Source organism: Ovis canadensis, chromosome 9 (genome assembly GCF_042477335.2).
Source record: "Ovis canadensis isolate MfBH-ARS-UI-01 breed Bighorn chromosome 9, ARS-UI_OviCan_v2, whole genome shotgun sequence".
Taxonomy (NCBI): Eukaryota; Metazoa; Chordata; class Mammalia; order Artiodactyla; family Bovidae; genus Ovis; species Ovis canadensis.
The window spans coordinates 100,159,088-100,175,513 of NC_091253.1; the positions used below are offsets into that span (position 1 = coordinate 100,159,088).

A 16,426-nucleotide genomic window follows, 5' to 3' on the forward strand; every position below is an offset into this window, starting at 1 on the left:
ACTCTTTTTTATTTCTTCTAGGTCCTTGTTAAACTTTTCTTGCATCTTCTCAATCCTTGTCTCTAGGCTATTTATCTGTGATTCCATTTTGATTTCAAGATTTTGGATCATTTTCACTATCAATATTCAGAATTCTTTCTCAGGTAGATTCCCTATCTCTTCCTCTTTTGTTTGGTTTGGTGGGCATTTCTCCTGTTCCTTAACCTGCTGAGTATTCCTCTGTCTCTTCATCTTGGTTATATTGCTGCATTTGGGGTGGCCTTTTAATATTCTGGTAATTTGTGGAGTTCTCTTTATTATGGAGCTTCCTCACTGTGGGTGGGGTTCTATCAGTGGCTTGTCAAGGTTTCCGGGTTAGGGAGGCTTGTGTTGGAGTTCTGGTGGGTGGAGCTGGGTTTCTTCTCTCTGGAGTACAGTGGAGTGACCAGTAATGGGTTATGAGACGTCAAAGGTTTTGGAGTAGCTTTGAGCTGCCGGTATGATGAAGCTCAGGGGTGTGTTCCTGTGTTGCTGGAGAATTTGCATGGTATGTCTTGCTCTGGAACTTGTTGGCCCTTGGGTGGAGCTTGGTTTCAGTGTGGGTATGGAGGCGTTTGATGAGCTCCTATTGATTAATGTTCCCTGAATTCAGGAGTTCTCTGATGTTTTCAGGCTTTGGACTTAAGCCTCCTGCTTCTGGTTTCAGTTTTATTTTTACAGTAGCCTCAGGACTTCTCCATCTATACAGCACCGATGAGAAAACATCTAGGTTAAAGGTGAAAAGTTTCTCCACATTGAGGGACACTCAGAGAGGTTCACTGAGTTACATGGAGAAGAGAAGAGGGAGGGGGTAGTTAGAGGTGACTGGAATGAGATGCGCTGAGATCAAGATAGGAGAGAGCAAGCTAGCCAGTAGTCACTTCCTTATGTGTGCTCCATAGTCTGGACCGCTCAGAGGTGTTTATGGAGTTGTACAGGGAAGAGGAGAGGGAGGAAGTAGACAGAGGTGGCCAGGAGAATAAGAGAGAGGAATGAAAAGGAGAGAGACAAATCTTGCCAGTAACCAGTTCCTTAGGTGTTCTCCACCGTCTGGAACACACAGAGATTCACAGAGTTGGATAGAGAAGAGATGGGGGAGGAAAGAGACAGAGGCCACCTGGTGGAGAAAAAGGAGAGTCCAAAGGAGGAGAGAGTGGTCAAGCCAGTAATCTCTCTCTCAGATAAAATTTGGTAGTGAAGTTTGGGCTTTTAAATGTCCAAAATTGACAACAAAAAACAAAAAGCAAAGATTAAAATTCTAGAGTAGAGGTTGGATTTTCAAAAATACAATATTAAAGAAAAGAAGCAGAAGGAAAAAAAAAGCCACAAGAATTATTTAAAAACTCCAACAACAACCACATAAAGACTATATATGGTGTTTGCCTTAAAAAAATAGAGTCTTTTTTTTGAAAAGTAATAGTAGGTGATAGAAATAAAAATTAGAGGAGAAATAGAAGAGTTAACAATTTTTTAAAATGTTAGAAAAAAAAGGCAAGAAAAAATGAGGAAAAAAAAACAAAAGGAATGATTGTAAAAATAGTAAAGATATATCTAGCCCTTCTCTGATGTGGGCCATGTGGGGTCACTTCCAAGGCGGTTCCCTCTGTTTAACTTCTTCTGTTTGCTGGTTCTTTAGGCTCAGTAGTTCAGTCGCGCTGTGGGGAGGGGGGATGCTGCAAACAAATAGCACTGTCGTGTGCACACAGTGTCTCAGCCCCGCTGGACCTGTCCCTTCTCACGGCACACAAACCGCTCCGGTTCTACGATGCTCAGCTGGGAACTGTCTGAGGCCGGCCCTAGGCTGAATGCACTTCCCTGGTCTAAGCCGCTCAGGTTTGGCACTCAGGTAGCCCTCAGAGGCTCAGATTCGGTTGGGATTGCATTTTGTGCCCTTCCCAGGTCCGAGTAGCTCAGGAGTTTGGCGAGTGCGGTCGCTGCGACTTGTCACCTTTTCTGTCTCTGCTGCTCAGCTTTCTGGGTGTACCACTGGCGCCCCTTGTGAGGCAGATGGTGACTGTCCAGCACCCCCAGAAATCTTAGCAAAGAAGCCTGCCTGCAGTTTGGTAGGTAGAGTCTCTCCGGGGCTGCAATTGCCCCTTTCCAGCCCTTACGGCTCTGGCTGCCCGTCCTTGGTGGGGGATGGTCTGGAGCCGACTATTTCCTTTCCGTGCTTTGTTCTGTGCATGGTCCTGGCGGTGTCTTATGTTCGAGCTTTTCTCGTGGTAGCTGTCCCACAGTCTGGTTTGCTAGCCCATTTAGATCGTTCTGGTTACGTGTGGGGCGTTTCTGCCCGATTCTTACAAATCTCTGCAGCCCACGCCTCCTGCGTGTCCCTGCCCTGCCCCCACTACCAATGGCGGATGCAGGCGTCTGTGCTGCTTTTCCGCTGGGGGAGTTACTGTTGGGCTTGTAATCTGTTGGTTTTAATTATTTATTTATTTTTCCTTCCTGTTATGTTGCCCTCTGTGCTTCCAAGGCTCGCCACAGACTCAGCAGGGAGAGTGTTTCCTGGTGTTTGGAAACCTCTCTTCTTAAAATTCCCTTCCCAGGACAGGCTTCCCTTCCCGGGAGGGAGCTCCCTCCCCATCTCCTTTGTCTCCTTTCTCGTCTTTTGTATTTTTTCCTACCTGTTTTAGAAGACAATGGTCTGCTTTTCTGGTTGCCTGATGTCCTTTGCCAGCATTCAGAAGTTGTTTTGTGGAGTTTGCTCAGCGTTGAAAAGTTCTTTTGAGGAATTTGTGAGGGAGAAAGTGGTCTTCCCGTCCATTCCTCTGCCATCTTAGGACCGCCCCTCTGTTTGTTTTTTTTTCTATAGATTATATAGAACTATATGAAAGAAAGGCTTCTATTTCAATATTTCAGGTGTAAAATAAATACTGGGCTGTATTTAATTTCAGTCTTAATAAAATGCTCTCCGTTTGTGGTGGGTCAAGGGAGGAAGAAATGGCAACCACTCCAGTGTTCTTGCCTGAGGAATCCCATGGACAGAAGAGCCTGGTGGGCTGCTGTCCATGGGGTCGCACAGAGTCGTACACGACTGAAGTGACTTAGCATGCATAGATGCGCTGGAAAAGGCACTGGCAGCCCACTCCAGTGTCTTGCGTGGAGAATCCCAGGAACAGAGGAGCCTCGGGGGCTGCCGTCTATGGGATCGCACAGAGTCAGACACGACTTAAGTGACTTACCAGCAGCAGCAGCAGCAGCAGCAGCAGTGGTAAAGAATTCACCTGCCAGTGTAGAAGATGCAAGAGACACAGGTTCAACCCCTCGGCCAGGAAGATCCCCTGGAGTTGGAAATGGCAACGCACTCCAGTATTCTTGCCCGGAAAAATTCCATGGATGGAGGAGCCTGGTGGGCTACAGTCCACAGGGCTGCAAAGGGTCAGACATGACGGAGCACACACACAATGATTTGTTGCGTGCATGAATGAGCACACACAAATCAAAGCTGGCAACCTGTGAGGCAACAGAGAAGGGCGGGGATGAGCTACAGTCCAGGGGGTTGCAAAGAGTCAGGCACGACTGTGCTCACACAGAAGACAAATCTCCATTTGTGAATTCCAATACTGCTTAAAAACGAGGACCTTTAGTCTCATCTTGTATGTCTTTGAAATGTACTGTCATGAATAATATACTGAGTTGCCAAAAAGTTTGTGTTTTTCCCTAAGATCTTACAATATACTACCAACTGCAAACCCAGTGTATTCCAAATGATTAGTGATTCTCTTATCCGATTTTAAATTAACATCACGACATTGGTTCTGATCTGTCTGTAAATATGCAAATTGTTCTCCTGACTGAATTACTGTTGCTAGTATTGCTTAAGGGGAGGAGGCAATGGCAACCCACTCCAGTACTCTTGCTTGGAAAATCCCATGGACGGGGGAGCCTGGTGGGCTGCCGTCTATGGGGTCACACAGAGTTGGACACGATGGAAGTGGCTTAGCAGCAGCAGTATTGCTTAAGTATCCAGCAAGGGTAAAAGCTGGGAATCTCAAATGCACAGTCCTTTGTAACTAGATATTCAAAGCATCAGGTGTGATAACTCAGCCATATCTTCTACTAGCATGAGAACAACAGGGCTTGGTTTTGCAGAAGCTAAGATTTTGAAATTTCTCTTTAACAATATAAGAGAATAAATCAATTGGAACTGCCCTTACCTTTGTGAGCTTTTTAAACAATACCTTATTTTAGCATGCATATACTTCCTGATAGATAAAGATGATGAAATAGCGGGCTGAGTGAGTAACACTCATGCACAAGGGCAGAGATGTTTCTATAAAAACCCTGCGAACTGTGGATTCAGTCGTCTATTGCACGTTCAGTGACAGTCAGTTATTCCAGGTATTCTCTTTGTGTTCAGAAAAAGAAAACTAAGTAGAAGATTATGGCAAGTCCTGACTGGGGATATGATGGTGAAAATGGTAAGCTTTCTTCTGCTCATGTAGCTCAAACAACGGCTTGTTCCCTTTTCCAGGAAAAGATATATTGAGCACTGAAAATAACGGTAAAGTCATAGGTTAATGGTTTGAAGTGCCTTTGACTTATACCAACTTTGCATGCATTCTCAACAGTTGTCCTTTGGGCCATGATTGTCTACAGAATGTATTCTGCCTCTTTTCTCCTCTCTCCCTCTCAGCCTCTCTCCCTCCCTATGTATAGGCAGGTCTACTGCTAACAGCAAAATATGTATAGTCTGATCCCAACTCTGTTGACAAAGACACTATTTTACAGTGTAGCATAGGAAAGGGGCATTCTCAAACCTTGGATTTCCATTAAGCTAACCAGAATACCATTTCAGATACCTGAATAAATCCTAATCTAGGAAAATTGCATTCCTAAAACCTGGAGTCCAGCATCAGAGCAGTCTGGGTTGTAATCGCCTTTTTCCTGGCAGGTCCTGAACACTGGTGCAAGCTGCATCCCATTGCGAATGGAAACAACCAGTCTCCTATCGACATTAAAACCAGTGAAACCAAGCGTGATCCCTCTCTGAAACCTCTCACTATCTCCTACAATCCAGCCACAGCCAAAGAAATCGTCAACGTGGGACATTCCTTCCATGTAAACTTTGAGGACAGTGATAATAGATCAGGTGAGCCCAAAGACCCTCCTGATTTCTGTCTTTGACTTGCTGGGAAATTTAAACAGTAGGGCTTGCAGAACACAGACACCCATGTTCAGTGTTTGGCGCACATGTGTAGCATTGAGGCCATCTACTGAGGTGCCTTGAAGTTTTAAAATATTTCCAAGTGTTAAAGATGATTCTGGGGACTCCCAGCTCGCTCTTTTTTCAGCCCTTCTCCTTCTCAGTGACTCTATTTCATCTCTTCTGGCTTCCAATGTCTTTATGCTAACTTTACACCCTCTGAATAAACAGTACTTTTTCACAAAATTCTGCGAACCATCATGAATATAAAAACTGAAAAGGCAAATATTTTCTAACTGAGATGAGGTTGGAGGAGCGCATTAGGGAAGAAATACATACAAAGAGTATATTTATTTTTTGTGGCCAGGAAAATGGCTCCATACCAATGAAGTGCTTCAGTTCAGTTGAGTTCAGTCACTCAGTCGTGTCCGACTCTTTGCAACCCCATGAATCACAGCATGCCAGGCCTCCCAGTCCATCACCAGCTTGTGAAGGGCTTGGGTACTAGTTAAAAAAAAAATACTGGTCTTGGGTGTATCTTGCATGGAATCATTCTGTGCATAAGTATTTTTGTCTAGCTTCCCTCTCCCTATTAGATCATAGTAACTGAATTATCTTCATCTCCCAGAATCTAGCACACTTTCTCGTTCACAGGAAAATTCTCAAAACTCTTTACTGAATAATTTTCTAAATAGCAGTTTCATGAATCAGCTCTACTGTCAAAAGGCAAAATTAGTCATAGCACTTTCCTACAAGGTTCGGAACCTAAATTTCAGACATCCTGGGGCTATGTCCTTTGTTAATATTGGATTAGGTCTGGTACTGTGTGTGTGTTTTAATCACATGGTTGGATAGGTTCTCTAAAGCAAAATCATCCTTCAGTATGAGAATTTTAAAATTGACCCTACCCTCCTGCTGGAACTTTTTTCGTCCCTGGCTAGGAATTCTCAGCAAAGCTGTCAGAATACCCTCTTGTATCTTGATCACTTACAAGATATGTGCAGAGTGATTTGTTACTAAAAATAAATTGCTAGATATCTTAATGCATGCTGTCCATTACTGTCTGTTGAAAGCATGAATGAACTTATAAACTAAAGCAGGTTCAAGGAAAGACCTCTCATCCTATAATTCACTCATCTTCCAATATGTTTTCCTGAAAACAGGAAAAGATAAAATTATAGTGCTGGGAACCGTATAAGTCATGCACAGTCTTAAGGTGCGGCACACATCTGAGCCCATCATTGTGGGCACGGGGAAAAGATCAACAGGATAGGAACTTTGGACTATGGTTTATTTTCATTAGTACTCGACCCTATTTAATGCTAATTTGTATTCAATGCAAAGACAAGCTGGAGCTCGTGACTGTGGCACTAAAAACACTTTGCTTTCCTCCTAGTGCTGAAAGGCGGCCCTCTACCTGAGAGCTACAGGCTGCGTCAGTTCCATTTTCACTGGGGCAGCACCGATGACTGTGGCTCTGAGCACTTAGTGGATGGAGCCACATTTTCTGCAGAGGTAATGCAGCTGAGTGAGTGAGAGTAGCTACGCTGAGAGTCCTCCCAGAAGTAGCCCCCTCATAACACAGGGGTGTGTGTTAGTCACTCAGTCATGTCCAGCGCTTTGTGACCCCGGGGAATGTAGCCCGCCAGGCTCCTCTGTCCATGGGATTCTCCAGGCAAGACTACTGGAGTGGGTAGCCTATCCCTTCTCTAAGGGATCTTCCCCACTCAGGGATCAAACCAGGGTCCCTTGCATTGCAGGCAGATTCTTTACCTGTCTGAACCACCAGGGAAGCCCCCCTTATCACTTAAGACACAATTTCAATGGCTCCAAGGAATGAGCATTTTTCGGTCTGTAAAGAATTCCTATGCTCCATTAAACTTAAACAGTGACACATTGTGTTTGGCAATGGAGGACAATTTTTCACGTGAGGGAGGCAGGTGAATTTGCAGTCAAACTCCTGAGCCTCGAATGTGCTTTCATTTCAGAATGTCTCGGAAACTGCTGCCTGACATCAGGCTAACCTCAAGGGGAGTTGCTGCTCTCCTCTTAACACTCTGAGCCCCAGAGGGAACACACCATCATTCTCTTCTCATTTAAAGGTTCAAGGGTGCACACACCTGCAGCAGAGGTATAGCCAGGCCGAGGCACTCCATTAAGATTCTACTAAGAGGGCCAGTTTAACCTCAGGAGTCATCACAACGAGTAGCATCCTCTAGACGAGGGTTTGGGGCTCCCTGGCAGCAGGCCACTACCCTCTGGCCTCTTGACTTGCCTCCACATGGAAGTCTGTGATTCAGTTCAAGATATTCTGCCCGTATATCCACGATAAAATCAAGAAAATGTGCATCAAACTCTCAACAGGGGTATGGAGACTGAAACCAAAAAACTTTTGTTCTTTGTATGCATGACTGTTCAATAAGTTTGTACCGATGCAGACGGGTTGGGTTTTTTGTTTTACTCTTGTAGAATGAATCTGTAATACACAGTTTTGCGACATGCTTTTTTTTTTTTTCCCCTTTACCAATGATCATGGTAATTGTTCCAAGTCAGCAGGAATTCCTAAAGTCTGCACGGTATTTCCATGTATGCATATGTTAGAATTTATTAACTAATTCCTACATAGGAACAATTGCAATGCCTTTCCCATTTCATTCTGTTGTGTTTTTTTTTCTTTGCAAAAACAATGGGTAATAACTACATTTGTACAAATATCTTACACTGGTGAAAACAATTGTGTAGGGCAGATTTTTGTAAGAGGGACTGTTAGGTACAGAGTATGTGTAGTATTCATTTTGATAGAAGACTTGGGAATAGTATACAAATAAAATTTACTTTATGTTACACTAGAAAGCCAGGCTAGGAACTTTCAGTGGTGCAGAAATCTATTAAATGTTTTGTTTTTTCCTATTTATTTTTCATAAAATTGAAAGTGGACTGAAATCAAATGGGGTGAAAATCTAAATTAGAAATAGTATTATGTCTGGGGGAGGATATTTGGCTGTATCTAAGCAAGCCGGCAGTTGGTGATGGACAGGGAGGCCTGGCGTGCTGCGGTTCATGGGGTCGCAAATAGTCGGAGACGACTGAGTGACTGAACTGAACTGATCTGAAGAAATCTGAATCAATGAACGTCTCATCTAATTTGAGGCAAGTGGGTTAATCCATGTTGGAGGTGACAGGTTCTCAGTCACTAACTTCAGCTTGTGAGAGAGGGTAGGAGGGAGGGTGGGAGGGAGACCAGGGGAGTGGTGGGGAGAAAGAGCGGAGACAGAGAGGAGACCTGTGGGTGGTGGGGAGCTGACGGCTTTGGTTTAGAGTCATTGAAGCGACCCGTGATCACTTGACATTAGGTGGTCAGAAAAAGAGTTTTTCAGGAGTAGCATTTGATTTCAGCCATAATTCGAGTCAAATCCTGCCATTTTGACTTGCCATCCCAGAGGAAAATCAGCAGTTATGCCAAGCCTTAGAGCTCTGGACTAAGTGCAAGGCTAACATCTATGCGCTGCGCGGAAGGATGGATGCCAGTAAGTGGAGAAAAGTGAGAAAGGAATAAGGGCTGCAGTGTTCGGTTGAGCAGTTAGAGGGAAGGTGACGCCTTTTGCTAAAGCGGGAAGATGAAACGCGTCTGGAAAAGAGAAAATCAAGAGTGCTACTTTGGCCGTGTTAAGTTTGAGATGCATGTCAGGCATCCATGTGGAGATGTCAGGAAAGAATCAGGAAGACGTGCACACGGCCTTGGATATACAGGTCTAGAGTTTCACAGAGAACTTAGGCAGGGGCAGTTGATTTGAAAGGTGTCTGGATCCGCTCAGGAGAACCTGCCCTTGGTCAAGACTCCAGACATCTCAGGAGCCCCTTCTCACAAAGTTACCAGGTACCTCAAGTTACAAAATTATTGCAGTTTTTGTCTCCAAACTAGTTAGCCGGAAATACTTCATCTTCTCTCACTAAACAGAGAGGTGCCTGTTTTTTCTGTTTTGTTTTGTTTTAAGAAGCAATATTGAATAGTTATGATATTGTGGGAAAAAGAAGTTCTACTTACTGGTTCCAGGATTTGCAACATGCCGACTCTCTTCAACTCTATTTTCTTAAGAAAACCCTTCTTAAGAGTGCAAACATAGCCCTTCCCATGCCCTGGATAAAGGGTTGCACAAGTTTTATCTATCCAAGCCAAGATATAGCTTTATAGATCCACATGTTAAGGTCTAACTTGCTTTTCCCTTCACCGTGGTATGAATAACTGCTCCATCACCTTGTGTGTTTTAGCTTCATTTAGTTCACTGGAATTCTACCAAGTACCCCAGCTTTGCTGATGCTGCCTCACAGGCTGATGGTTTGGTGATTGTCGGCGTTTTGATGAAGGTGAGTCCTAGAGAGCCTCGGAGCTCTGCTACGATTATTCCCTTACCAATCAGACCACAAGCTAGGGTGAAATACAGCAGACGGGTGTTGGCGTCTCTCTGCTTTTGAAATGTCTCCTTCTACCAGCGAAAGCGCAGGTGAACAAGCTGGTCTCCCGTATATGTTTGCTTTGCTTGACTTTCCCCTCGTGAAGAGAGAAAGACATTTCAGGCAGCGATGAAATGGGAAGGTGTTGATGGTGGGCTAATTGTTTTATTTTTCAGCTCATCTTTCACTTTTCGTCTAACCTTTCTACATCACAGAGTCAGGAGTTTATCAATTTAATGTTTCATCAGGAAAAAAATATGAAGAGGACTTTTGTCCCATAAAGAAAGTTCACTTGATATTTAATATGGAAGATTCAAATCTCCTGTAGGAGAGTCCCTGAAAAGTCCTATAGGGAAGTTACTCTTAAATGGAGTATATTTGGGTGACTAACTTTTGGAATTATAGTAATTCTAGTTAATCTTTATTGAACACTTGTAACATACCATTCATTTGACTGATTAGGATTTTAATAGAACAGACCCAAGAGGCTTGCTTTTGTATTTCAGTTGTGCTAAATGCCTGTATTTTGACTTGTATACCTTTTCTTCAGTTATAGTGTTTAATTTTTAAAAAATTAACTAAATAGGATTTTACTTGCTAACAATTGTTATCTCACACTTTATTTTTTTAATCTCCAGGTGGGTCAGGCCAACCCAAACCTTCAGAAAGTACTTGATGCCCTAAAAGCAGTTAAAACTAAGGTAAATAGACTCATTAAGTTAGTTTAAATCAGAGAACAGGAATCTACAGAACCTCAGAAATCATTTAATTGCATATTTGATATGAGGAGTAGGAAGTCCTCAGCAAACCCATCAATCTGAAAATCAAGGTAGTGATTACACGATCCTCTTTCTGAGCTCTCTGACACACTGATTTATTTTGGTTTCATTTTTCATAGTTACCGCTGATCCAGTTCAGCAAGATGAAGCCTGTAGAAGCATGGTTTTCATAGCTGTTTCATGCATTGTAACTATGGTGCCCACTGTCAGCTTAGAAAAAGATGGACTGTTCTGATATGTTTACTCTTAGCTTCACCATTTTGATAATAAAGACTTAAATCATATATCAGAGATTTGCCATTGTCATTCACACTTTATGAAACTATCATACCTTTATATAAAATAAATCTAGTTCATGTTGTGGACAAAAAAATTAAACTTATATAAAGTGAGAAAGTTTAAAGATAAATAAGCACTCAATTCAAGAATGTAAAAAATGATACATGAAAAGAAAGTAGAAGGAAATGATTAAGATGAAGTAAAACATTAATAAAATAAGAAAAAAAATGAATAGATGCAGGTCAAATGTTATTAATAAAGAGAAAAACTAATTCTTTGGGGAAAAACAACCAAAAAAGGACATTTTTGGCAAGGTTGATGGTGGGAGGGGGGAATAGAAATACAACAAATGATTACAAATCAGGAAATGGGTCATAACCAAAGATGGATTAGAAGTTTTAAGAGAGAAAAGCTCGTACAGTCGACCCTAGAGCAACATGGGTTTGAACGGCACAGGTCCAATAACCTGTGGATTGTCCTTTTGATAAATGCTTGCTCTAGCACCACAGATGAACCTGCTGATGCACACCCACAATTATGAGCGACGACCATAAGCTTATGTGTGGATTTCTAAGTGCTCAAGAGGTCAGCACCAATAACCCCTACATGAATGACCAATCAGTAAAGAAATAAGAAGCCTTTGCTTATGCTTAGCCAAATGAGGAAGGAAGAAGAGAGACCAGTCACAATCCTAGTGTAGCATATTTTCTGTCATCTGTCACTTTCACTGTTTATATTTACAAGCACGCTGTTGTCGCTGTTTAGTCACTAAGTGGTATCCAATTCTTTGTGACCCCATGGATTGTAGCTGACCAGGCTCCTCCATCCATGGGATTCTTCGGGCAAGAATACTGGAGTGGGTTGCCATGTCCTTCTCCAGGGGATCTTCCCCACCCAGGGATCAAACCTGTGTCTCCTGCATTAATGGGCAGCTGAGCCACCCACAAACGTACCAGTCATGAAATACTATACAGTAGAAATATTGATTAAATTCTTTGCTAAGACCTATCTACCAAATAATATGTATGTCATATATGCAATGACGTAAATATTTTACATCAGGGCATGATACATCACTTATCGTTTTCTTTCAGAACAAGAAAGCGCCATTCACAAATTTCGACCCCTCTGTCCTCCTGCCTTCATGCACGGATTACTGGGCCTACTTTGGTTCACTGACTCACCCTCCTCTTCACGAGAGTGTCACCTGGATCATCTTTAAAGAGACCATCAGTGTGAGCGCGGAACAGGTAGCGTATCAGAGGGGCATGTGGGGGAATTGGAAGTGCAAGGCAGGATATCAGTTCAATTCATACTGAGGGAAATTATTATTGCCATTCGATTTTGGAGAGTCCCCTTTCAACTGAGAAAGATTTATCAGTGACATCAGGTCTATTAATAGCCAAAAAGTAGAATGTACTTATAAGCACTTTTTTCTTTATGAAGAGATTCAGAATTCCCGCTCTTCTTTTCACCTTAATAAGGGAAAATCCACCCTCTTTGGGGAACTGTGACTCTTGAGTGGCATACCTTGATCGTTGACATAGGTTTTTCATTCTTTTTTAAAGCTTAAGCTCTTCAATATTCAGTAAAATATCTCATTAATTATCATTTATAATTATAATTAAAACTGCCATTGATTGAGCAGCTCTTTTCATCAGGTGCCTTACATACATTTTGTCAGTCAAGTCTCACAGCAAACCTGCAGTGTGACCTGTTGGTATAAGAGCTAACACTTCTTTAGCATATACTACATGCCAAACGCCAATCTAAGAACCTTATCTCTGTTGAGCCATTTATCCTTCACCAAAACTCAGTGAAATAATATCATATGGAAACTGAGGTGCCAAGCAAGGAAGTCTCTTACTCAAGTGTGAGAAAGCTGGAATGCTAATCCAGTCAGTCATTGATAATTGAAGCCAAATACTTGGTGCAAAGACATGTGCAAGAACTGTTGGCTTCCTCCCTTTCCATCAGTGAAACCATTGCAGTCTTCAACCTGATTTTCTACATAACAGTGCATCAATCATATTAGAAAAAAAAAAGTGTTCTGTGTGACATCAAGAGCTATTGCTTCTCTAAACATGTTATCCTTCCCCCAAGCTGGCACAGTTCCGCAGTCTGCTAGCAAATGCTGAAGGCGATCAAGAAGTCTGCATCAAGCAGAACTACCGACCACCCCAGCCTCTGAAGGGCAGGACAGTGAAAGCTTCATTCTGACGGGCCCTAGAGGAAGCTCACCTTCCCTCAAGAAGCACAGCTCTGCTTCTGGCATAATCCAACAAAACAAGCTTTAAGAAACACGTTTATTTCAATACTAGCAAGACAGCCTGCTTGCAAATTTACTCTGCAGAACGCAAAATCTTTTTCTTATGTTGAACTCAGATAGTAATCTGTAAGTTCACTAAACTTGTGCTTAAACTCAATCTATTGCATTGACTTCCTTATCATTGCAATTAAGGCATACTTGATTTCTTCATGACTTTATCCTTCCCCATTTTATTCAGTTTGATTGGACCAAAAATCATTTTATCCCTTTCTTCTTGTCTATTACGTCCTATACGTTTAAATGGCATTAGGTTCTACTCCATTTACATCCAAGAATCTTAAATGCGTTCATTTGCAACATTATTCTGATGCGATATCAGGTCTATTACTCAAATATAATGACCTAAGAGCAGCTTGAGATGAAATGTTAAGAATTCATTTGCTTACGCTTGAAGACAAATATGCAGCTAAGATGACAACTGGATTTTATATTATGATAAAATAAATGGCCCAACATTGCTACCATTTGTGTGCTGTATTATAAAAACGATGCATCTCATATGAGAACTGACACTTCTGCTTATTCCTCCACCCGACAGCAAGGCCACTGGGGTTGTTCCATTATTATAACTAGTTAGCTTACATGAAGAATCTGTACATCACATTTGGAAGAAAAATCACCTGTGAATTATTTTTAAGAATAATGAAGGAATCACTTGCCTTAGAATCATACAGAAACGTCACATAATCTTTTAGTCTGGTCTGTACTTAACCTGAGGTCAGTTCTTTCTGAAGTGATATCTATACTCAGAATTCTCCAAATCTTGTGTCCAGTGTTTAGTTTTGTGATTTACTTACTTTCTCTTCTCTGAGAAATCATAATGGCCATCAAAACCCACATCCATTCCCATGTTCTAGTCTTGTCTCATGTCACAGAATCAGTCAAAACTTCTCACAAAACTTCTCATGTAATCACAGTTAAAAAGACAGACAAACCAGATTCTTTATTGCTCTGAGGGCAAGAAAGATCCTAGGAGACATCTTTGGAAATTTTTATTTGGAGCCCAGAATTTAAGTGAATGTTTATTAAAAATGGAAGTACCAAGGAGCACTTCATTTATCTCAGCCCCCATAAGCATTCTAAAGAATTACTTTCTTTGCAAACCTACTCTGACTGTGTTTGTTAATATGTATTTGCCAGATATTGAGAAGGCCTGAAACAGGCTTCATACAATTTCCATCTAAAGTTATCAAAGGGCAGCATGCTGCTGCTGCTGCTGGTAAGTCGCTTCAGTTGTGTCCGGCTCTGTGAGACTCCATAGACGGCAGCCCACTAAGCTCCTCTGTCTCTGGCATTCTCCAGGCAAGAATACTGGAGTGGGTTGCCATTTCCTTCTGCAATGCATGAAAGTGAAAAGTGAAAGTGAAGTCGTTCAGTGGTGCCTGACTCTTAGCGACCCCATGGACTGCAGCCCAGTAGGTACCTCCATCCATGAGAATATCCAGGCAAGAGTACTGGAGTGGGGTGCCATTTCTTTCTTCAATGCATGAAAGTGAAAAGTGAAGTCGTTCAGTCGTGCCCGACTCTTAGCGACCCCATGGACTGCAGCCCAGCAGGCTCCTCCATCCATGGGAATTTCCAGGCAAGAGTACTGGAGTGGGGTGCCACTGCCTTCTCCAGGTCAGCATGGGGGGCCAAAGAAAGAGGAGTATGATTTTAAGAAATACCTTTGCAAAAGACGCTCAGGACCTACAACACTTGAATGTATTTTCTGAAAATAAATTGAACAATTTAAAAATAAATCTCATGGCAAGAATAAGAAAGGACCTGACTTGACGACCCATATTTTTTTTTTTTTTTAAAGAAAGTCAAAAATGGATTCCAGGATTTAAATACGTCTGTAAGTCTTAGTACGGAAAGGGCAAAGAAGTGACAGAAGATATATGATGGTCATCAAACCTTATCCCTTAGCTAAATGCCAGTTGGAAAGCAGGGTTCCCGGTTACTTGGCTTCTGCCAGAATTTCACACATTTGGCAGAATGCGCGAGGTGCATTATGGGAGCGGCCCACGTTTCTGTGAAGTAGCCGAGAAAAGCAGCTGCTGAGAGGAGACATGTGGACGAGACATCGGATCAGCTAAGCAGGCAGCTCGGGTGCTCCTTCGACTCACGTTCCTGTGTTGCGCCCTCTCCCTTTGTTGCCAACTTAGGTGGAGGATTTGAACGTCCCGCAAGGATTCTCTGTCTCTTCCGCCATGTTTGGCCGCTGACTTTCTTTATGCCAAATCTGCGGGGCTTCTAACCATCCAGAATAACAATGCCAGCTGATGGGCTCAGCAAGAGGTTCAAAGTGGAAAGGTGCTTCTACTCCCTGGTGTCTTTTGTCTTAGGACCCCCCTCTTCATAAACATCGCGCTGAGCTTTAATGAAACCCTTTAGGTAAAATGAGTCCAGGTACCTCCAGCTGCTTTCTAAGTTACTCATTTCCATAAGCTTCAGCAAAACAACTCTGAAAGCATTCAATTCATCAAAGAGAATTAGGGCAAAGGAAGGGAAGGCGGGAAATGTTGAAAGACTTAATTTCCTGACAGAACTCAAGGGAGAAAATTGTCCTTTCTTGTAATTCTGACTGTTCTGTATTACTGGTTCTTCCCTCTGTTGTGATCGTGGATTCCTATAAATATGTGAGTAAAGCTATGAAACGTCTCCCCACCTGGCCACAAAATGAAAAGAATCCGATATATGTGAAATCTGACGTAGATTTCTAGAGTATTTAGGGACTCATGCCCTTCTTTGGTTCCTCATAACGAAGTCAATCCTGGACCCCAGGTTGAGATCCTGACTCTAAATATAAAAACATAACTGAGCTACCACGGACCCCAGATGTCCCTTCATTTTGCTTCTTAACATTTATTTTTGCTTTTGTGCCTCATTTTTTATAGCAGGTCCTTAGAGATAGAATAACACTGTATTTCCAGTATAGCTCATGAATTATCCCTTTGCTGTTTTTCTGTTTTCCAAATATTATTTTGAGTTGGTGTGAGGTCCCATTGTAAAAGAGATGAAAAATTAAAAAAAAAACATAGTCCAAAGCTCTGTAAATTTGTTCATTTATTTGTGGGCAGACTAACCAAGAATTATAATGAGAGTAAACAGGCTTAGAAGAAAAAAATCTTTTGAGGAAGAGATCATCAGATAATAATGGGTTCAAATCACTCTGTCAGTCATTGACCCTCTTTGTATCTAAGACCAGGAAAGCATAAGGAAATACTTACCTTCTGAACATTATCTTCATGATTATCTATAGATACCAAATACTTAGTTACCTACTGTTTTCTATGAGTCATTGTACTAGGATTCCCTTGTTGCTCTTATTAGATTTGGCGATTTTAAATTTCACAAGGTAGACAAAGAGAAAGACAGGCATAGATGAACATGAAAAGCTGCATTTATTCCAGGACTGCTCCGTTTGACATAATG

At 42.1% G+C, this 16,426-nt stretch overlaps 1 protein-coding gene across 1 annotated transcript; it reads left to right on the plus strand.

Moving 5' to 3' along the window:
- The first annotated feature begins 400 nt into the window (after positions 1–400).
- On the plus strand, positions 401–13,470 carry LOC138446116 (carbonic anhydrase 1-like). The gene is made up of 7 exons (XM_069600828.1): positions 401–526; positions 4,916–5,113; positions 6,564–6,682; positions 9,437–9,532; positions 10,258–10,320; positions 11,772–11,927; positions 12,781–13,470. The coding sequence occupies exons 4-7, from the start codon at positions 9,527–9,529 to the stop codon at positions 12,895–12,897; spliced, it is 342 nt and encodes a 113-aa protein (XP_069456929.1). The 5' UTR covers positions 401–526; positions 4,916–5,113; positions 6,564–6,682; positions 9,437–9,526; the 3' UTR covers positions 12,898–13,470.
- Positions 13,471–16,426: the final 2,956 nt, after the last annotated feature.